The following is a 24129-nucleotide window of genomic DNA, read 5'->3' as shown; positions in this document are numbered from 1 at the left end:
TGCAATTAAGAAAACGAGCATCCTTCTTCCCTCGTCATGGTGGGTCATCTCCAACTTAGGAAAGAAAGCATTGCCTTTCTCTAGGAACTCCTGCATGTTCACTGCTCCTGCTAACCAAAGCTCCCGTTAAACAGCCTCAGCCCTTTGCTCAGTGACATGCCTGTACTTTGGGATGGAAGTTGTCATTAAAGCTGTATGCATAATTCAATTTGGTGACCGAAATCACCTCTGAAAAGAGGAAATCTACCACAGAAACTTTTAGGTAGCCATGCCTGTCTGTTTTGATGTGCAGCAGATTTGGCCCAGTGTCCTTATTGCAAATGAATGTCAACAACAGAAGGATAATGGATTAGAGTTCTATCAAAAACTTCCCTTATAAATTCAGCCATTTGCCAAGTCAATTGATGCCCTACTTTCAAGCCTGTCATAGCAAGCAATTCTGAACAGTCTCTGCTTATTAAAAATGGAGTACTGAAATCAATATAGCAATATCTTTTTGGAGAAAATTCAATTTATCAACAGGTTTGTCATTTTAAAGATGATTAAAGGACTTGTTTATTAGGCATCATCTAGACTTTAGAAGTAGTTGGTATGAAAATAATAAGGCATAAGCCACAATAGACTTACAAATCTTTCAATTACATCAGGGAGTGGATATTATTCTGTAAGTGAAGGCCTGGAAGCATTTCCTATCTTTACTTTAGACTATTACCAGTCACCAATTACATACTAAAAACTGGTATTGCTTATAGATTTCAGTAGCCCAGGGGCAGACCCAATATACAGAAGCTGTGCATTTAAAATTGTTAAGAATACGAAGTGTGCTGAAATTTTCATTAACATCTTTTAAGAAATACTTATTCTGATCTGCAAGAGTAAATTTTTGAAAGCTCAGGTGCAACTTTTGCTGAAGCCCTGCCTAGTGAGTAAGAACATAAGCACATCTAAAGTATTTTCCCCTACTAAAGGCGAGAACAAATGAGCGTGAGAATGGACTCTAAAACTCATCTAGGATAAAGAGAGCAAGGCTGCCTTTACACTTTAAATAAGATATTCAGTACCTTTCAACTTCTTCGCTATAATTCATCACAAATAGGCATGTGAATGAGCACACAAGTGCATGTGCAAACGCACGGAGTTGGGAAAGATACTTATTCACAGGCACTTGGGAGCATTAAGCCTCTGGTTCGCATGCTACAGAGAAGGAAAAAATATAAAAACAGGAGGAAAAGCAATTGCTAATAAATGGGAATGTTGATCCATAACTGAATATGAACTACTATTTTAAAAGATTCTTCCTGGGACGATAATAAAGGTGAACTTGTCAACATTATTGTTTCAACAGATTAAACATTCCTGAAACTCCTTAGAATATATATGATGAAACACTTCTTAAAAATGACCGTGTCTTTTATGTCTGGAAAGCTAAGATCCTACTGCCGTGGTTTAGCCTCAGATGGCAACAAAGAACCACGTGTCGCTCGCTCGTGCCTTCCAAACACAGGAAGAATCGTAAGAAAAGGCAAGACTCTTGGGTTGAGACAAAGGCAGTTTAACAGAACAGCAAAGGGAACAGGCAAACAACAACAACAACACGGATAGGGGAATATACAAACGCGATTACGGAACCGCCGCTCCCCCCGCCGCTCGCCGCTCGCCGGGCGGACCCGGGCCGCCCCAGCCCGCTTTTAAGCAGCAACTTCCTGCCCCCTCCCCCGGCAGCTCAGGGTGGGCGTGGCTCACATGGCATGGAATACCAGGAAAAGTTAACCCTATCCCCACCGGAACCAGGACATTATCCACCCCTTATTCCATACCATCTATGCCATGCCCAGCAGGTTCCAATGAATTGCCACCATCCATGAGTCAGTGTAGAGATAAAGTACTGGCCATTTTTCTCGCTCAGCAATGTCCAAAGCCAGCTGAATAGCCTTCACCTCTGCAAACTGGCTCGATTCACCCTGTCCCTCACTGGCTTCTGCAACCCGTCGTGTAGGACTCCACACAGCAGCCTTCCACTTTCGATGCTTTCCCACAATATGGCAGGACCCATCAGTGAACAGGGCATATTTCTTCTCATTTTCTGGCAGTTTATTATATGGTGGGGCCTCTTCTGCACGCGTCACCTCCTCCTCTGGTGACATTCCGAAATCCTTGCCTTCTGGCCAGTCCATGATCACTTCCAGAATTCCCGGGCGACTGGGGTTTCCCATTCGAGTTCGCTGCGTGATCAGTGCAATCCACTTACTCCATGTAGCATCGGTTGCATGATGTGTGGTGGGGACCCTTTCTTTAAACATCCAACCCAGCACCGGCAGTCGAGGTGCTAAGAGGAGCTGTGCTTCTGTACCAACCACTTCCGAAGCAGCTCGAACCCCTTCATATGCTGCCAATATCTCTTTTTCTGTTGGAGTGTAGCGGGCTTCGGATCCTCTGTATCCACGACTCCAAAACCCTAGGGGTCGACCTCGAGTCTCCCCTGGTGCTTTCTGCCAGAGGCTCCAGGTAGGGCCGTTCTCCCCGGCTGCGGTGTAGAGCACATTTTTAACATCTTGTCCTGCCCGGACTGGCCCCAGGGCCACTGCATGGACTATTTCCTGTTTGATTTGTTCAAAAGCTTGTCGTTGCTCAGGACCCCATTTAAAATCATTCTTCTTCCGGGTTACTTGATACAGAGGGCTTACAATTTGACTGTAATCTGGGATATGCATTCTCCAAAAACCCACAATACCTAAGAAAGCCTGTGTTTCCTTTTTACTAGTTGGTGGAGACATAGCTGCTATTTTGTTGATCACATCCATTGGAATCTGACGGCGTCCATCTTGCCATTTTATTCCTAAAAACTGGATCTCCTGCGCAGGTCCCTTGACCTTACTTCGCTTTATAGCAAAACCAGCGTTCAGAAGGATTTGGACTATTTTACTCCCTTTCTCAAAAACTTCTTCTGCTGTGTTTCCCCATACAATGATGTCATCAATGTACTGCAGATGTTCTGGAGCTTCACCCTGTTCCAGTGCAGTCTGGATCAGTCCATGGCAAATGGTGGGGCTGTGTTTCCACCCCTGGGGCAGTCGATTCCAGGTGTATTGGATGCCCCTCCAAGTGAAAGCAAACTGTGGCCTGCACTCTGCTGCCAAAGGGATTGAGAAAAATGCATTCGCTATATCAATCGTGGCATACCACTTGGCTGCCTTGGACTCCAGTTCGTACTGGAGTTCTAGCATGTCCGGCACAGCAGCACTCAGCGGTGGCGTGACTTCATTCAGACCACGATAGTCTACAGTTAGCCTCCACTCTCCATTAGATTTTCGCACCGGCCATATGGGACTGTTAAAGGGTGAGCGAGTCTTGCTGATCACTCCTTGAACCTCTAGTTGACGAATCAGCTCATGGATGGGAATCAGAGAGTCTCGGTTAGTGCGATACTGCCGCCGATGCACCGTTGTGGTAGCAATCGGCACCTGTTGTTCTTTGACCCTCAACAACCCCACAACAGAAGAATCCTCTGAGAGACCAGGCAAGGCAGACAACTGTTTAACTTCCTCTGTCTCCAAAGCAGCTATGCCGAAGGCCCAGCGGTACCCTTTTGGGTCCTTAAAATACCCTCTCCTGAGGTAATCTATACCAAGGATGCATGGAGCCTCTGGGCCAGTCACAATGGGATGCTTTTGCCACTCATTCCCAGTTAGGCTCACTTCTGCCTCCAGTACAGTCAACTCTTGGGATCCCCCTGTCACCCCAGAAATACAAATGGGTTCTGCCCCTCTATAGCTTGATGGTATTAAAGTACACTGCGCACCCGTGTCCACTAGAGCCTTATACTCCTGTGGGTCTGATGTGCCAGGCCATCGAATCCACACCGTCCAATAAACCCGGTTATCCCTTTCCTCCACCTGGCCGGAGGCAGGGCCCCCCTAATACTGGTCATAGTATCCATTACTCACTTCTTGCATAAATGACTTGGAAGTTCCTTCAAGAGGATCAGAAGCAAGATCAAGCCTTCTGCTTTGTCTGGGGAACGGCCCACTGGAAACTGGGGCGGCACTTTTCCTGGAGGGATCCCCTTTTGTGGTTGTCCTTCCTTGCAACTCCTGTACCCGTGTCCGCAGGATCGAAGTAGGTTGTCCGTCCCACTTCCTCATGTCCTCTCCGTGGTCCCGCAGGTAGAACCACAGGGTGCCTCGTGGTGTGTACCCTCTGTACTCTCTCTCTTGAGTGGGGAAATGCCTGCTTCTAATAGCTGAGATGCTGGCCCGTGCAGGTGGGGAGTAGGACATATTCTCTTCAAGTTGCTGGACCTTCCGCGACAGTTTCTCCACAGCTGAGACAAGGGGGGAAGAGAGACTTTCTTCATATCGCCGGAGCCGGCCAGCTACCTCATCCACCGTTGGTCCCTCTTCACCTTTCCATTCCATTACTGCCAGGGAGTTGGCATATGACGATGGTGCGCTCCGTACAAACTTCCGCCACATGGGCCTTGTGCATCGCACCTCATCAGGGTCTGTGGGTAAGTCTGCATTGTCCAAGTCATAATAAATCATCTCCCGCACGGCTAATTCTCTCAGGTACTGGATACCTCTTTCCATGGTAGTCCACTTGCTTGGCTGACATACAACATCCTCGCTGAAGGGGTACCTCTCCCTCACGCCTAACAGGAGTCGTTTCCAGAGGCTGAGGGCTTGGGTCTTTTTACCGATCGCCTTGTCAATGCCGCCTTCCCTAGACAGGGATCCCAGCTGCCTGGCCTCCCTACCCTCTAATTCCAGGCTACTGGCCCCATTATCCCAGCACCGGAGCAGCCAGGTGACAATGTGCTCGCCTGAAAGTCGGCTAAAATCTTTTCGCATATCCCGCAGCTCACTCAAGGATAGGGATCGAGTAATTATCTCTGGTTCTGCCTCTTCCTCCTGCTCTCGTGATGGCCCTGGTTCATCATCATCTCTTACTAAGCGAACTGATTTCTTTGTGTACTTCTTCTTCTGTATGGGGGCAACTGATACTGGCATGGGTTGGTTCCCTGGTTCAGTGGCAGTGGCTACCACGGGGGTTGCAGTAGCCGCAGTGTCTGTCGCAAGGATTGCAGTAGCCGCAGTGTCTGTCGCAAGGATTGCAGTAGCCGCAGGGGCCGCCGCAGGGGCTGCAGCAGCCGCAGGGGCCGCCGCAGGGGCCGCCGCAGGGGCTGCAGCAGCCACAGGGGCCGCCGCAGGTCTGGTTTCCATCTCTTCCCCTTGAGGGTGCTGCATAATTCTGAGCAGTGCCTGGTAGATACTGGCCAGGGCCCAGCACAGCGCGGTGAGTTGTGCCTCTCTAGAATAGCCACAGCATTTTCCCTTCAAATATTCTACCACTTTATCAGGGTCCTGTAATTGTTCAGGGGTGAAGTCCCAGACCATTGGAGGTGAGTAGTTCTCTAGGTACCTGCCCATGCTCTCCCACATGCCATGCCACCCCTGACTATCCAGCCTCGGAGCAGATCTCCGGGTGGTAGTCTTAAATAGTCGCTTAACCCAAAACAAGACCTGGAACGTATTCAGGAGACATAGCACTACGAACACGCTAGTTTGAGTATCCCAAGGATATTCAAAATTCTCAAAAGCTGTCATACCTGACCCGAAGGAGAAAAGGGAGGCAAAAGGGCTGGGGAAATTATTAACAAATTCTGAGAGACGGTGTCCAATGTACGGACAGGACAGCAAAACCGCATAAACACCCCAAAATAGCCGTCTGAACAGTGATGTTATCATATCATAAACAGATATCGCACAGGACAGCAGAATGATAATCCTCATCCCTGTTCCAGACATGGTAAACAGCATCGCAGGGAGTACATAAGCCATATAGGAATTTATGTAACACAGCCATGAGAACAAACCAAGCAACATGATGACCAGTGACTACTTACCTAATAAAATAAATGCATACAAAAAAAAACCAAAACCGTTTTTTCCACGTTCTAGTTGGATTCTGTCGTTATCTCAACCCTTCGAGCCCCACGTTGGGCGCCAAAAGGACTGCCGTGGTTTAGCCTCAGATGGCAACAAAGAACCACGTGTCGCTCGCTCGTGCCTTCCAAACACAGGAAGAATCGTAAGAAAAGGCAAGACTCTTGGGTTGAGACAAAGGCAGTTTAACAGAACAGCAAAGGGAACAGGCAAACAACAACAACAACAACAACAACAACACGGATAGGGGAATATACAAACGCGATTACGGAACCGCCGCTCCCCCCGCCGCTCGCCGCTCGCCGGGCGGACCCGGGCCGCCCCAGCCCGCTTTTAAGCAGCAACTTCCTGCCCCCTCCCCCGGCAGCTCAGGGTGGGCGTGGCTCACATGGCATGGAATACCAGGAAAAGTTAACCCTATCCCCACCGGAACCAGGACACCTACCTAGGCTAAATTGTATCCCTAATAGAAATGCTGAATCATATGCTGATTCCTAGCTAAGTTTATCCCATAACCCCTTTCTCTTTTCCTTATGGACTCTTCTGCAAAGCCAGATAAATCTGTATTTTGGTAAGCACAGTGACCAAGAAAAACAGAGGAAGACTGATGGTAAATTGGCATGGTTCAAAAATTGTTTTTCTAATAGCCTTTTTCAGAATAGTTTCTCACCATTTCTTTATGATTTGAGCTAGCGGAAAAGTGTCTTTCACTCTGCATGCAATAAAACATGCTTGGGAATGATGCAAGAGGAAAAAATGGCTTCTTGGTATTCAGGGCTTTGTGTCATTTTGATGACTTGTAAAAATACTAATTTACACAACTCCAGTATACATGGAGCTCTACAGAAGATCAGAAATACCGAACAAAGACACAGCTCTTCCCCCATAGCCATGCAATCTATAAACACAGCAGGTAATGTGGAATGGGGAAAAAAACAGCCAACGAACCAAAAAAACAGCCCAACAGAATAAAACCAAAATCTCTCGATCAAGTTTTAGCAGAAGAGTGCTCATGCGTGGTCTTAGGAAGCTTTCTGATTGAAAGGGGTTTGTATGTGCACCCACTGGGACGGGGATGTACGATGTACACACGTAACAAGTCTGGGAACACGAGAGGAGGCAAGAGCTGCCTCTGGGCTCTCCTTCCACCCGGAGCTCCAGTTCACGCTGCAGCCCACGTTTCCCAGTGTCCCATCCAACCTGCAGATCGACTCTCAGGCAGGTTTGAATTAGAGGCATATTGGAACATGGAGAAGATTCTACTAGTTAAGCTAGAATTGATAATTCTTTAGGGAGCTCTATTTCAAAAAATGTGGCTTTGTGGTTTTTTAAAGTGCATTGTCAGGGAAAAAAAACTGAAGAGTTTTGGAATAGAGTGGAATGTCAGGAAAAGCAAAGAGAGGTTCAGGATAGGATTTGTTTGTTTGTTTTTCTTTTATTTCTACCTCTACTGCACTTCCACTGTTTTCTCAACATAAAAAAGTACACAAATGCTTTTGAGGCAGATAAAATGAGAAAAGTAAAACAGTGCTCTGTTAAACAAGAACAGTAGTATTAGTAACTGGAAGGGCTAATTCATTCACCTTCTTTAAAGAACTACAAAAAGCAGGCCAGGACAAAACAGCTCTCTTCTGCTGCTCAAAAAAACCCAGTGAAATATGCTACTAGGCAGAATAGCTCATGATTTTTGCATGCCACAAAGGATTTGCCTTGACACATAATGAATTTTATTGAGGTCAAATTTCAAGTTATCTAAATACTAGTTTACCTCCAGAGATACAGGACTCAGGAAATTATTTTGCAATAACTATGCATTTTTTCCTTGGCAGAGATTTGGGAAGCAGCTTGATATTGTGAATATGCTGCTTTCAAAAACTTGTTACAGTTCTGCTAAAAGAGCTGATAAAACTTTTTGTCCCTTTCATGGCTAAAAAGCTGAGTTTTTTAGATTCTTCTTTTCATTTCCAATGAATTATAATTTCAGTAAAGCATTGCCATGCTTCTCTGGCTCCGCCAGGACTGAGACGCTGCCATTTCCCTGATACGAGGTTCAGTACATTGTGCGTTCTTGGAACTTCATGGCTAGAGTGGGCAGGGGATTTCAAAAAGCAGCAGCGGTCACTTCATTATGCGAGAGGGTTTATGAAAACTTAATAGGCATAGAAATTTAGAACTTCCTGGCAGCAAAAAAAAAAAAAAATAGAGAAATAAAGAACTACAACAAATCAGGTTTTCTGGCTCTTGTAAAATTGTATCATTAACCTTAGTAATGGTATGTTTTGATTGCGGTGTAAAACAGATGAACTTTGAATGCACATGCTTTACCCTGCTCGGAACGCTCTATGCTTCTCAGTCATCCCGACAGCAAACTACTGCTCTGGATGCAAACAGCAGGAAGGTTTTGCCAATTTATTAATCTAGGCTTGTGTGTGAGGACAGACATTTTTCTTCCTATGCACAGAAGTTAGTAAGAAAGAAAAGATTTAATTTCTGTATATGTGTGTGTGTATATATATATATACACACAGATGCAAGTAAATAAAGTGCTGAGTGTATTAATAATCTACACAACACTACAGGGTTATTTGACAACTTAGCTTGAAAGATACTTCCCAGATTAATTTAGCGCAGCCTTTTTTTTTAATACTATATACAAATAGTAAAGTAGAAGGTATACCAACAGTTTTACTAGCTATATCTCATCTGTTCAACAGGGAAATTTCTTTTAAAAGTTGTGTTAGGAACAGAAGTACTGAAGAAAACGTACAAGCAAAATAAGGACATTAGAAAGTCTGAATACATTTCTTAATATGCAGTTGATCAAATGAGATATTAGGTGTCTAAAGTCTAAATTCTGTCTTGCTCTACGGAATGCATAAGGAAAGCGAAACACGCTAATTTCCATATGCGTCCTACAAATTTCCATCTGATCTGGATTCCACTGGAAAACCACTGGCATTTCAACCAAAGAGCTTTCTGAAAGAAGAGCTCTGAAATCCAGTCAGCTACCAAAGGTCAGTGCATCTCAATATCACTCACTAAAAAAGGACTCAATTAGAACCTCAGGATTTTGACATACTCAGTTTTACATTTTAAACCCACATAAAAAATGGAAAGAGTAATTTTGCATTTATCTCGATTTCTCACAAGTTTGTAGGTTTCTGTACCATTTGCAACTTTATGAAAATTTATGTAAGCCTTCAGAGTTTAAAAAGGCAGCTCTTTTGACATCCCTTTATCAGAGACAAAAATTATCCTTAACACAGTTTTTAATGCAGATTCTTCAAACTAAAATCACGTTACAGATTGCTAGACTAAATTAGGGTAATGAGTTCTCCAAGCCCCAGTTATTCTCTCAATTACTTATTGACTTAGCCTAATTCTAAACTAAGGTTAATGAACCAAAAGGAACATGCAAATGTAATTTTTCCCTCTCTCATGTAATGCTTCTCACTGTGTCACAGCACAGGATGAAACTTGTCATCGGTGGTAAAAAGGTGTCTATAGAAACACAGGATTGTGAATTGCTGAGTCTAGTTCTACAATCATACAGCGTTAGTTCTAGCTTAGAATGCCCCAGAACATCCTTTTTAAACACGAGAGCATGACACGGGCACACAGCACTTCAAAACAAACTTGAGTTCTCTGCTAATACACTAAAGTCACTCCAGCATCTACCGCAGTAAAGACATCTGTGCCTGCTGTTAAAGCACTAATAGTATTTATTTTAAAAAACCTGACAGTGGTCTGAGCATGGACTGTGCCCCAGTCTACACACCATCACAAACAACTGGGAACTTGACATAATCCCTACACCATTTTACCTGGCTGAAGATACCTGTGGTTATTGTTGCCTTATCTGCTAGGTCACTGCACGCACCACGGTTCTTGCTGCGTGCAAACAAGTCTCTTAAGGGCACATTGCAGCATCACTTGTTTTCACACATTCCTCTTCCGTGGCTTCAGTTTGTCTACAAATATTCAGGCTGTAGGTTTCAAGATGCTACACTGCAGAAGATGGTGAAGACTGAGATCCAGTCTGCCTTCCTACAGCAAAACATTCTTCATTGTTTCTTTTTTCTCTCCAAACAGCATGTAATCAACCCCTCCATGCAGGAAGCTCTCAGCAGCAAGACTTAGCGTCCACTTAAAATCCTTAGTGATCCCTCAGGCCTTCAGCCAGCATTGGTGGAAGCAGATCCCTTGTCCAAGCACAGAGGCCGGTTTTTCTGCTTGCCTATTTCAATAATTTGATTTTAATTTTAAAAAAGCCAATGAAATCTCTGGGATGAAATTCACTCTCTACATATGGTTTAAATGTAGTTGAAATATTTTAGATTAAGGAGAGCACAATTTGACCGTGAAGCTAGCATCAACAGGCACAACAATCATTAATGCTAGACAACATAAATTTGGCTGCATCTGCTTTAGGCTTCATAGTTACTAACAAGCAAAAATCATTGCATTAATGGAGTAGTGGAAATACAATAAAGCACTTTATTATCCCTAAAAGGCAGCATGTGGCAAATGGACTCTGTGGGGTGTTACCCGTGTCCTAGGAACGGTTTCATTCGTTCACATCCTGTGGCATAGAATTATCTCAGACTAACCATGACCCTGCGGGTCCTCTATTAAAATTATATTTTTGTTACAGAGTGGCGTATACATTATTGAAGCACATTATTTTGATCGCTGAATATTGACATATTGTGCTCATTAGCCAGTAAGCCTGAATATTTAATTTATGAGGTTTGCTCCAGGTTTTTTACAGATCAGTCACTTAAGGGAACTAGAGAGGCAAAACTGCAGAGCAGTGAACGGGAAAGATTCTTACTGAAAACGGTGCTTTAAAAAGCAAGAAAAAAAAGGGTGTCATGCCATATGCTCATACATGACATATTAAATGAGGCAGGTAAATGGGTTAGTTGGACTCATTAACACCATTTCCTTTTAAAAACTTTTCAACTAAGAAGATGAAAAGATTATTTTAAGCTTTACACTTCTCTCTTACATTTTTCATGCGGGCCTTTTTTAATCAAATATTGATGACGATGCCTGTTGTTCTTCAAAGCTCAGCAATTATATTGCAGCTCCCTCCCAGTAAGTGGCACTGTATCAAAACTCTGGTATTTCCTTATCTTTAACTCCCCCTCCTCCGCTTTTCTTTTTTTTTTAAATAAGCACAGCATAAGATCTATTGGATTCTTGCCAGAAAAGGCACTTTACTTACCTTATGGCCTTCAAGCCACCTGCTGAGCCAGCAATCTCCAAACACTCAGTTATAGACTAGAAACCTGCTTGACTGATGCAACAGACCCCACAATTCTGTCCCCCAGCTGAAACCACCACTTCTGAAACTAAAGCCACGGATTACAGTCGTGTCACACACAAAAGAGATTGGTTTTAATTTTCTTCCTGGCTGTGGAAGTCCCCGTGGTATATAGGCGAAAGCTATAGGGGATGGGTCAACAGTGCTCTCTGCCGGCAGCAAGGAAAGCTTGCAGGAAACAGCTGGAATTTGCCTTAAAATTACCTTCACAAATAAAGCACGAAATACTTTGAATATGTACCTATGTCTAAAGCCCCGAGACATTTATAGACAAATGTATAGGAGATGACGATTTACAAGGTCAATAAGCACACTCTTTATCGCAAACATGATTTTGAAAATGATGTTATCCGAGCAGCGTTTCCACAATTTCTTTACATACTGTTGCATACGACGATTAAGCATAAAGACGAAGGCAAGGAAAAAGTATTATGAAAAATAACTATTCAAATGTACAAATATTTATCAAGTGCACTTAGATAAAACTGAATGCTCTGTAGAAAACAACTTTTTAAAAACAATTAAAAAATTCTTATGGGTGGGCATGTGTCTACATATGTACGTACACAGAGAATACTGCAGGACAAGGATAGAGCTCAGAAGTCTGCAAAATCTATAGAACAATTGTCTCCTCTGATTATATCAATCTCTCTTTAAAAGAAGACATTAAAAAACAAGAATATGTTTTTTAAACAACAGTTAAATAACTTTGAAGAAAAACTCTCTAAAATCGTTTTATTTTCAAGCTTAGGTCCCCTCTAACAACAGCTAGAAAATCAAGACAGCAGCATAAAACTACTAAAACTAACTGGATGCCATAAGCACAATATTAAGAAAATAAATGTTCTTGTATAGCCATTCCTTTGAAACAACGGAATGTAATTCTGCTGCAGAGAACTAAGCAGTGGGCCTTAGTAGGTTACATTTGAAATTGTAATTTGGTGCGATACTGCGTCACTATCCCTAAAGTCAGATTTCAAATCACAGACTTGCCCTGAAGTCTCTGTAAACTCTGTTTTCAGACCCTGAAGCAGCCTCAGCTTTGCACGAGAGAGATATAAGGTACTTGCTACAGTACAGTCCATTCGAACCAATGAGGACAATACTTTGTATCACAGAATATGGTCTGATCAGGATACTGGGAACAACAATCAAAAAATATGAAAAGAAAGGAACTTGCTTGAGGGACTCGGAACAACATGATTCAGTTTATCAGTGTACTTAGAAACTCAAGTTCAGGTGACCTGAGCTACAGGGAGAAATTTTGCAAAGGATGATCCCGTCTCAGTGTCAAGAAGAAAATAAAGCAACCTGGCATTAATTTTGATTTACCTCAGTGAGTCAAAAGACAATTGCAGGTTTATTTTTGCAATTTTTTAAGCACTTTGAGCAATTTAAGCACCCCTAGATGGCAGGTGCTAGGAACAGTTTAATATTAGCATTTATGTTTTAACGTTTCCATGGAGCACTTGGGCCTCCGGGAACCTGCTAGGGAGAGGAGTTGAGCAGAAAACCCATGGCACGTTACAGTTCCATGGGATCCAGGCTGCACTCTCTATAGGCCAACCGCTGCTGTAGCTACATGGATACTGAATGGCAGAATCCAAAGGTAACGGCAAAGTAGGTGGCATTAGTAGCTCAGGTGCTGGTAACTGGGGAGGAAAGCACCTGAGCTTGCAGAGCTGCTTTCCTGTTCCGCTGGAATATAGGACTCCAAGAGGAAAATATGGAAGCCAGGTGATAGAAACTTGATTATTGCAGGATATAAAACTGGGGCACTACAACGCCTTCAAAACACTCTTCAGTTCTTGGTGATTTGCTTCCCTACAGAGTACTAGGCCTTCTTTGGACTGTATCTATTTTCATCCTGAAGAAAGGAACATCTAATATTGCAGATAAGATCCAAGGGCAGCACAGCAGGCAGCCATACACAATTGATTTTCTTGCTTCCTTACATTCAGTGCTGCTCCACTGGCAGATACTGATACAAGTTTAAAAATGTTCTTGGAACTAATCTTCAGACCTCTCTTACCTGAATAAATCCAAAATGCACTATTTCACTGTTTTGTAATGGCCCCTAGGAAGCAGAGAGCCCATGCTGCCCTTGAAGAAAAGCGGCAAACTGCTAACGTAGCATGGGATTGAAAGGCAAAGAATCCATCTCAGCTCCTTCTCCTTTCCTCTTGCATTCCCTGCTTACGTGTCTAGCACGGCCCTTAAACAGGCTGCTTTTTCTGTCACTTCTCCTGCTCAGGGTTTTGAAGGCTATTTTAACACAGACTGTAATGTAAAGATGTAGGCCACAAAAGAAATTCTGAAAAATACTTAGTTCAGGAGTAGTTGTGGAAGGAGAGAAGTGAACAAGATACACAGTTAACTAGGACACAACAAAAATGCTTCCACAAACATTAAAGAACATCATTAGGAAAAAATATTTCGGGGTTGTTTTTTGTTTGAGTTTTTTTCCTAATGGTCATAAAGGTCTGTAGAGTTTCAGGATAAACATGCATCAACAAGTTTGTGTTTATTAGGTATGCATTTTTATTGACTTTGCTCATGTTCCACCTTTCAAAGAGCAGAATTGGGACTTTTTTTGTGATCACAGGACTGGCAAGTTACACACAGATACCACACGAGTATTCAGATCCTAGTTGGAAACATAGTACAGGATGTATTAGCAGCGTGTGCCTGCGTGGCTGTCTTGCATCAAGATGAAGAGAGAGAATAATGCTGCTGGGGAATTATGTGCACAAAGCTCTGTGAAGCAAGAATTAAAATGAATGAGATTAAACAGAAAATAACTACATCAGGAATATATTAATAATTTAATTAAAGTCTACCAAAGTTGAACTATTCCACAATTAAAGTTGAAGCCCATCAACATACTCTGTTCTATTGGGGATTTTGCCACAGGTAGAATTACCTGTTTGGAAACATTCCTTACTGCATGAGGAAAATGGGGTCAACTAAAAGTGTGGTGTGATCATTAACTTTGACAATGTTGGACTTGGCTGTTTTCTCAGACAGGCTTTTACTGACATTTTAATATATGTTTTCTTCACTGCAGTCTCATTTCCAGTGCATAAGATAAATGTGAATATCGATCCTTTTGAAAAACAGGAGAGCAAGATATAGGGCTCTTATTTTCCCCAAGCTTGTTTGTGTTGTTTTCATCTTTATATGACGTTCAAGGCAAACAGAAACACAGAACAAAAGGGTTACTTAATAGCAGAGCAAGAAGCAACACAAAAGCCATCACTATGAAGGACTTAGCACCAAAGGTTACTCCAACACATTAAGGAAATAGTTACATAGATCTTAACAGATCTTTTATATTATCCTTTTGAACTACCCTATAACAATTTATCCAATCCACAAAATGGTATAAGAAATAAACACTATGCTTTCTGGAGTTGACTGTACTAGGCAGAATCAACGTTTTTCCCAGAAGGAGCTCCTGTTTTCCTACTGTTTATCTTGTAGGAGAATGTACAAGATACGGAAAATCCCTCCACGTTAACTTCTGTGCCTGCGGCCTTTTACAAGACCACATGCAGCTTTGCTTTCCACAAAACCAACTCAGTTTGATGTTCTAAAATGAGATTGCACCATCACTTTACAGGTTCAGTACCATAAAATATAAAATCAGAAGATTCAAATACTGAACAGGATCAGACCCTTCTTTTTCTCCAGTAGCAGTTGAAACTGCACATAGTGAAAACACAATGCATTGTTTTTCTGCTGAAAACAACGGAAGGCAACTTTTTTCCTTGCATTGTTTTTTGCATGACACTTTCCTACTGAGTATAATGCATTTGTGGAGCACTTTGATCTTGCAAACAAGGTGATTGCACTTACGTGATACTATGTCCTACAACTGTAAGTGGTTATACTTGAAAGGTACACTTTTAAAGGTGATAAGATATTGGGTTTGTATACAAAACAGACAGTATCCTGAACCGCAATAAAGAATTTCACATAGCTTTATGGTGGTACTTCCCATAATCAAGAACAGCCTACTACACAATCTTGGCAAGTCAGAAAGTCTCCAGAAATTAAAAAAAAAAAAGGGTTCCTAAATATTTCAGTCTTTCATTCAGATGCAATCTGGGTAGATGACAAATATAGGACATTTCTAATTTTGTAGTAAGCAAATGCCCATAAAAGAAGTACCCATGAAAAGTTGCTGGTAATGGTGGTATATGTTGACACTCAAAAGAAACGGGCATGGGCATGTCAGGTGCAGTTTGGTCCTGACTCGCGACTGGTGTATGTGGCTACACCTCCCTGGGCACAAACTCAACGAGAAGAAAACTAGTGCTTCGCTTAAACCTAAGGAGGCAGCTAAAAGGGCAAGACCTTGCATTTTTGATATTGAAGATGGTGGATTTTGTCCTTCCTGGTGCCAGGTCTGCGTGCCCATGCAGGAGATTTTTATAGTCTCACTTCAAGTGTTTCTCCCTCCCTGCGGGTCAGAAATGAGGCATGTCAGGTACTTCAGATTCACTGATATTCTTTATCTGCAGTTATGTAGGGAAATTCTGTTTTAAAATAGTCAATGCAATCTCATTACAAGAACTGCATTTTTATGAGGGAGGAAACGGGAAAGACAAATGCGTTCATGAATTTGCCTCGTATCATTTTCCCTCTCTGCTCTACAGAGAATTATTTGATTCATATTAGGGGTTATTCGGGTCACTTTTACCTTGAGAGAGAAAATAATGGTAACCTAATTTGAGATTTGTACCAATTTAAGTAAGAAAATGGATTCCGAATATTTTACGTAGTTGCTAAATTTAACTGAGCATTCAGTGAAGCGTGAGTTTCCAAATGTAAATAAGAGGCTTTAAACCATTTTCTCCTATTTGTTTTGAAACTACATTTGTTACTTATGATTAGCAATTTTATGTCATTCATATGCGGCGTACTGAAACTGAATTCAATAAAGTGACCTTCTTCCACCTATTAAACTAAACTTGGTATTTAATTATTATGCAGGCAAAGTCAAGCAGAAAAGCTAAGGAGCATTTATAAATAAGATCATTGTGTTTTATTTGCAATGAGTAGGAGTATTTGTGTTTATTACTTTTCACAAGAAATTTATTACTGCTTATTTTGAATTGGAATAAACACAAAACATAGAACATCTGTATCAAAGTTTAAAAAACACAACAATCAAAAGCTGCTTAATCTCATCCATTTAGTTCTACTGCACAGTCTGTTCAGTGTAACTTTTTACAACGTACTGTGCAAGAAAACAGGTCATTTAAACTCAGTAATTAGTATTACAGATAAAATGACACTGCAGCAATGTTAATTACTATAGTACTGACGTAGTATAGAATATAATACATAATAGTCATGTCTTTAATTTTAAACTCAAGTGCAACAAAGCATATTATTGCTACACTTCCTCTTCTTAAAGTAAATGAATGTTATTCAAGTGTATCATTTGTATCCATGCAGAATGCTTTTAAATAAATCACAATTCTACTTTAACTCAAACTGGCATATTTCACTTTCTAATGGCATAAATTAAGGAACCTCTTGCTATAGGAACTTTTCCTATGACAGTGGAAATTATGACAGAATTATATTCCACATGAAAAATTTCCACAATTGTTTGTGTTTTCATTACAGCAGCTGTAAATCAGTTTGCAAACGAAGCACAACATTCAGTCTTTTTAAAAATAAAGATGAATCTTGATGAGCATTACAGCTATTTGAGGTGTACTAGGAACTAGAGATGTAGGATCAAAGTGTAACTAATTCTGTACCGCTATGGCTACAATATCTGGCAATTGTAAACATAAAATACTCGAAACAAAACAGAGAGACTTGCAGAGGAGGACAGTGAAAGTTTTTACCTGCAGCTCCAGTAGGAGTAGGGCTCCCTATTTATGAATAATTACATTTCTGCTTTTTGCAGCACCTTTGCTTTTGGGTAACTTTGTTATAAATATTAAACGAAGGAAAAAATGAGTTAAATTTCAGATTTGTTCAAGTGTACTTAAATAATTTATGTCAGCTGAAATGTTCCCATTTTCAGTGGAGAAATTTTGTAATGAAGCCATTATTCAGACCTCGCATAAAAAATATTCTAAAAGCCTACTTATTTAGAAGTATAATAATCCTATTCACTGTGTTAACCATGTGCCCCTGGCTAAAATATGTACATATGGATTTAGCAAAATATTTAATATACAGTATAAGATTCAAAGCAGAAGTTGAAGTATAACCTCAGGTTGTGTATTTCATCTCACAACAATAAGATGTAATTTAAATTAAGGTGTGAGAAGAGAAAATTCTTGGAGTACATATCACTAAGTTTCTAGGTTTTACACATTATTTTGAAAAAATGCTTTTTTTCCCTCCCCCTCATTTTGTTTAGGTGAGTGGGACGATGTATAATACAGGGAGACACGTATCTCTACGATTAGACAAAGAGCATTTGGTCAACATCTCTGGAGGACCGATGACGTACAGTCACCGCTTAGAGGAAATACGGTTACACTTTGGAAGTGAAGACAGCCAGGGATCAGAGCACCTACTCAATGGACAGGCGTTCTCTGGGGAGGTACGTCAACGTATTTGGAGTTACAAATGAACCAGTGTGAATTACTCGCTTTCCATTTCTGCCTCAAGGTATTTGCAAACTAATTTGTACTCATAAAAATTGCTTCCCTTTAGCCATTCTGGAAATCAGGGACTGACTTTTTTTTTTTTGCCCATGCACTGCGAATTGTGTGACTCATATCTAAAAATGAAACTGTTGTATTTATCGTATGCATAGGCACCCTCTATTCTCATATGCGCTACTTACAAAGTAATCAAGTATCTTTTGATGGGTCCTTTATATCCCTAGTAAACGCAAATACAAGATTAACCACAAAATAATACTGAAAGTGCCTCAAGTTCTTATAAAATTGCTGCTTTTGCTGCTCACTGATGTGCAACACTTTACATTGAGTATCATTCTGCCTTTGATTCATGTAAAAATAAGGTGATACTTAATTTTAGAGGTGGTTCCACAGAAGTCTGTTGGCCTGCTCAAGAAATAAAGCTAACTCACAAGTAAACCCTGGCAGAACTGGTACTTGCTTTGTATTTTAAGTACATATCTGTAAGTATACCAGAAAAGACCATAATATGTATAGTAAAGTTTGCAGACTTTCTGGTAGACAAAGCAAAATATTTCCATTCTTCTTATGCAGGAGCATTTTTACATAGAAGAAATGCATGGGCTTTGTAGTACCCCATCCTTCAGCAGCTTGTGCCATGTCTGTGAACTATCTTGCAGACAACTCTACTCCACAAAGCTGAGCAAATAAAATAATGCTTCAGAATAACTGCATATTACTGTAGGGATTATCTTTAAAGATACTCTAGCTATCCTTCTGTCATTCTTTCAGAAGACCAAAATAAATAGTTTTTCATAATAAAGCACCAATTTTCTTGGAGATGAATAATCAAATAACCGTCTGTACTTTCTATCAGAGACTCTGGCGATGAGTCAGTTAACGCATGGCATTTTCTTTGGCACTGTGCAACAGCAGTTATTTAAGAGCAGGAAATTAATTGCAGAGTTGTCAAATGATGGTATCATAATTGATGGTAATCATTTGCTTTGTTTTATAAGCTACACAGATGTATAATCTAGCCAGTGGCAGCTTTTTCATGAAATTGTTCATGTCTTGCACAACTGACTTCTGGTCGCCTTCCTTAAATTCTATACATGAACATATAATGTATTATTCCTTTAAGAGCCGAAAGTTAAGTATGCTCTAGCACATAAGGGTTTTGCTTTGCTAATCAGATTTACAGAAGAGCAATATTCAAGTGAAAGCAGGCCGACTGAAGAAGAAAGCAAAAATCTGGTTGAAAGATACCATTGCACTTGATATATCAGCATAATTTCAGATTTTTTTAATAGAGTTTTTTAAGTTAATAAATTTATCAGTCATAGACTCTTCTGGTTTTGAAAGTAACATTTGGTATTATTTGCTATGAGAGACCTCAAGTTTTTCTTAACAAAAGCAGAAAACCAAGCTAAGTGGAAACCACTGTCAGTCAGTGAGTCGTGCACAGCTGGATCCATAGTATACGCAGGATCCATCTAGTTATCTGAATTCCTCCTGCAGTGAATGGAAAGGGATTAGCATCTTCAGAGGATTATCATTCCTGATAGCCGTCTCTTCGGACAGGACAAATCACTGTGTGGAGATGCATCTCCCTTGACAACAGAGCAGAGACAAACTTTGAGGATGTGTTTTTCAAACTTTCAGATAGACATTTTGGTTGGCTGGACAGGAAAGTTCCAATAAGGTCATGTATTAATTGCTAATTTGAACCTGCATCTCCACAGTTAAGTCTTATTTATAGAACACATACTGTTTCCAAAGTACAAGCAGAGATTCAAATCAATCATGCTGAATAGCATGGCTGCAAATTTTCAGTGAAGGACAGCAGCTGACGGTGTTCTTAGAATATACGTCCACCCATACAAGTGCTGTCTGTATAAATAAGTGATTTTCGATAATCTCTCAGCACTGGAAGATGTAATGTCTACAGTTCCCAGCAACCACAGTAAGAAAGCTGTAGACAAGCTAGCTGACTTTATGACAGAGTACACGTCTTTATAATGTAACATATGCTTTCAAGACTGTTGCTGCTAATTACTCTCACTTCTGCATTGGATAATGCTGTCAGAGGAGATGGCATAAAGAAAAATAACTGCGTAAGTGCGTTGGTTTAATTTAGCTAGTGCAGGTAAGAATAGCAATGAATATTTGCTGGCTTAGGCTTTAGCAGGTGTAGGCAACCAGAGAAAAACCATTGCAGGATCACACTGACTGCTAATTGCACTCTAACTCCCATGACACTCCCTCGTTACTGCTGTTCTCATCGCTGTTGGACAAACTCACTCTGGGTTTTACTGAAACCTATGTTTTGCTGTGGAAACAATTAACACGGAAGAAGTTACCCAAGAAGTGGGATCCATCCCAAGTAGATCACAATGAGCTCATTCCTGCTCCTCCTTTCCCTCCACTCCCATCCATCCCTGTCCCCTCATTTTCACTGAGGTCTCCAATGCAGTTAAAGTCAGCACACTGCCGAGAGAGAAGGGGAAGCTGGGGAGAGGTCGGGGTGAGAGCAGTACCTCTCCCCCACGGCACGGGCAAACCAGTAGATTGGCTCAAACAGACCTAAATTAAATCCAAGTGCAGACAAGGCAGAAGCTTTTAAACAGCCCCAATATATCTTGAATCAGCCACAATGTTCTATACACATCTGGAAATCCCACCCAGCACCCATACGAAGCAAGAAGTTTGTTCTTAGGGACTTGTTTTTGCCTAGTGACGATGTTCTGCAAGTGGGCAGGCACTGAGAGCAAGCTAGAGAGCACGAGAGTGGTACCACGGCATGAAAAACAATCTAGAAATAGCAAATTGCTTCAAAATATACTGTGGTTTGAATGATACTGAGAGGCTTGTAATTTCCAGGCTTTAACATTTAACTAAGTGTTAAAGGCTGTCAAGAGGGATCTCTACAATAATCTGGTTACCTTTTAGCCACTAATTATCATTTTAGTAGGCAGAATAACTGAAGTAATGCTTAAATAGTTTGAGTGTAAGAGCTTTAAAACTGTGTATCAGATTATCATCAATATGTTTGGCACTGCTAACGTGGAAAGAAAGGCAGGCTTTGGTATGCTTAAATAATATGAAATCGAGCATTTACTTGTCCCTTTGATACATACTTGACTGTGTTTGATTCCCTACTCTTCGCATAAGCATCTTACTGTATTATAATGATTAAAAGAAAATCTTGGCTCAAGCAAAGTCCCCAAGTAAAACACCAGTCATTAGTGTCTGCTGCCTAATGTCTCTATGCAAAACAATTTTTAATGCTTCAGAGTCCGTATCATTTAATGAGAAAGACCATCTTCTTTTCAGACAGCAGCAGTACAAAATACAGCAGAAGTTACCAGAGTGCTGTTGTTCAGGCACTGTCTACCTTGTTAAAATAAAAAGGTAACAAGCCCAACAGGTTCGTGGTGAAAATGGGACCCTTTAACTTTACCATGTGGCAAAGTCATAAAAACCCATACCAATTTTATTTCCTACACAGGAAATAAATGTGGTGCATAAGACCTCCGACCGCTTTACAGCTGTATATTGTAGTAGCCTTCGCAATGAAAAGGCAGAAAGTCAGGGGGCTTAATTACTCGGGGTTATGCACTTTTCACAAACTCAGTAGCTGGAGACTTTCAAACAAGAGACCACAGTCCACAACACATGAAAAAAGTAGATTTCTTCTTCTCTGCTCACCAAGTCACCCTTTTAAATCCATTGACAGGGGTTATAAACACACAACAATTTCATCCGCTACGTAAGTAAAATGAAAGCCAGAATACTATCTAGATTAACGAATACATATTGCAAGCTATACACACAGTTTGGAACTGAGATTCACTTTTGCTGCTGCTAAAAGCCACTAAGAAAACAGAATAAAATACAAGAATATGGGAATCAAAGGGGGAGGCTGGAACTTCTGAAATACCAGCCTTTTCCTACTGCAATTTCCTTAACTGCAGGCATATTCTATGTGAGTGTGGAACTTATAGTAAAGGATTACCTATCAGAGAGATCAGTGTTGCAAATCCAACTTCTGATATTTTTAGAAGCAGGACTGCCAGATAGACAGCCTATGAGAAGCGTCCGGCCAGCTGGAATAATTTAATCCAGCCTGCTCCAGAGTTAGAGTAGTCTGAATTGTTAAATCAGAAACAGTGGCTCTGTCACTGAGACCTGTACACCTTTGACTTGCCTGTGTGGTTCAAAATAGCCTCCCCAAAAATCCTAATGTTGGTATTGTTTATAGAAAAAAAAAAAAAACCACACAAAACAAAAAGTCTAAAAAAACAACCAAAAAACCTTTTCCGGAATAAAGTACTGTATATGTACTATGACTTTAGTTATGTTGGCAAAAGAGAGCAAATCATGGCTGATTAGCATGTCAGAAAAACCGGCAGGTACAGGCCAACTCCAGGTTGCATTGCTTGTTAGAAGCCATTTATGTGACGTTTGGTTCAGGACTCTGCCTCCTTTTCTAACCTATGGGTCACTTATGCGCAAAAGCCCCTGTTTTCTCCACGCAGTTCCCTACACTCACACAATATTTAGACTACGCTTCCTCTTCCTCAGGCAAGGAGCATTACATCAGCTAGTGATGTCCCTAGAAGAGAGGACAGGAATGTCCTGCTTCTCCATAACCGCGTCCCTAGAGGCGGTTCCAGCACGGAAGCAGAGCTGGCCGTAAGCCTGCCCCTGCCACCCCCGGTCAGGCTGGCACTCCTGCCAACGGCTTGCAGAAGGAAGTCTGAAATTCAGATCTGTCGGTTGCCACAGGCCATCTGTATTACATTTTGGAGACTTTATTGGAAATGATGCAGGTCGTTTTTAAGTATTTCAGCCGGAAGATAAGTTTACTGTACTCCAGTGCTTATTAATGTTGAAAAATAAGCCTCTGAGGAAAGTACCAGATGAGGGAACACATGTTTAATGGAAGGGTGGTTTAGTAAAATCTCTATAACCTTCAGATTAATGTTCGGCTTCAGAGGAGAAAGTCAATAAGATAATGAATTAAATTGCTATAGGAACAGAATATAAATCAGGAAGAGGTGGTGGTATTGTCATCACGACAGTATAAGGAGACTATTCACGTAAGTAAATCAAAATCAGTGGGAGATGAACACGCGCGCTAGTTGCAAGAATGCACCTCTGCCCACCCTAAATAATACAGGTGGTTTCACACAAAATTTTATAAAATATTCATATCCATAAAAAGCAGAGTTAAAGTCCAAAAGACACTTATTCATCAACACATGCTTATTGTGCTTTTCTAAACCAAAATCAATTTTATATTTTAAGTTAAATGGGTTTTTATTGCTGGTAAATATAAAAGAAAATAGGACTGAACAATATATTAGCACAAATTGAGGCATATTCACAACTGACTGTGGTCTGCCGATTTGAGAGCTCTAAATCATCCAATGGAAATTCCTTTCCACCCTCTAATGACTTTATAAGGAAATTAGGCTCTTTAACAGGGATGTGTTTTAGTAGCAGGCTGCTAGGTCCGTCTCCTCTCTAAAACTACACGGACACGAAATGGCTCCCTCTCCCTCTGGACAGACGAGGCCTTCGGATTTAAAAGCACGGCCCATAGGAAAAAAAAAGGTACGGTCCAAGTAAGAACTCTACCAAGATAATCTAGGCAGCAAAGCTTGCTGGGAGGCATACTGGAAACCTATGTTATTTTATAAAGTGAAAATTATCAAAAAATCTTTAAGTGTTCCCAAAATACTTTCCAAAGAAAAACGAGATGATAAATCAAGACACTAAGCAAAAGTTTTGTTGACTAAAGAGCCATAAAGTGCTAAGGCTAATGCACTTACCGTACCTGAAACCAGCAATAAAAATAGTAGGTGACCATAGAACAGTATAAATGGAATAGGAAGGTAAAAGTTAATGCTTTAATTTACTGTGTATTTTTCTGTCAGATATGGATCATGTTGTTCCAGAGCCAGTGCACGAAGTAATATACAATAATTAATTGTAGTCTGTTTGCACAACCATGTATCTGGGTTATACACATTTAACTGTTACTTTGTTGATGGATGAGAAACAGGTTTGCAGCTAAAAATGCAAACTAATTGCTGTACCCAATTCCATTTACTTGATTTCATGTTCCATTAGAGGTTTTTTGTGGGAGGTTTTCAGCGTTATATATACACTTACTTATGGACAGAACTGTGGGGAGAGGAGATGGCAGAGAGTGATTCCTTGAAACCAA

General features: G+C 40.9%; 1 protein-coding gene across 3 annotated transcripts in view; it reads left to right on the top strand.

Annotated features, from left to right (window-relative positions):
- Window positions 1–24129, top strand: part of CA10 (carbonic anhydrase 10) — a 207147-nt gene that overhangs the window by 143692 nt on the left and 39326 nt on the right. For all 3 annotated transcript variants that reach the window (XM_054221638.1, XM_054221636.1, XM_054221637.1), the window contains one exon: window positions 17663–17848. In XM_054221638.1, coding sequence (XP_054077613.1) covers window positions 17663–17848 — 186 coding nt within the window. The remainder of the gene's footprint in view (window positions 1–17662; window positions 17849–24129) is intronic.

The sequence above is a fragment of the Rissa tridactyla genome, chromosome 15 (genome assembly GCF_028500815.1).
Source record: "Rissa tridactyla isolate bRisTri1 chromosome 15, bRisTri1.patW.cur.20221130, whole genome shotgun sequence".
Classification (NCBI taxonomy): domain Eukaryota; kingdom Metazoa; phylum Chordata; class Aves; order Charadriiformes; family Laridae; genus Rissa; species Rissa tridactyla.
This window is presented reverse-complemented; position numbering and strand designations above follow the sequence as displayed.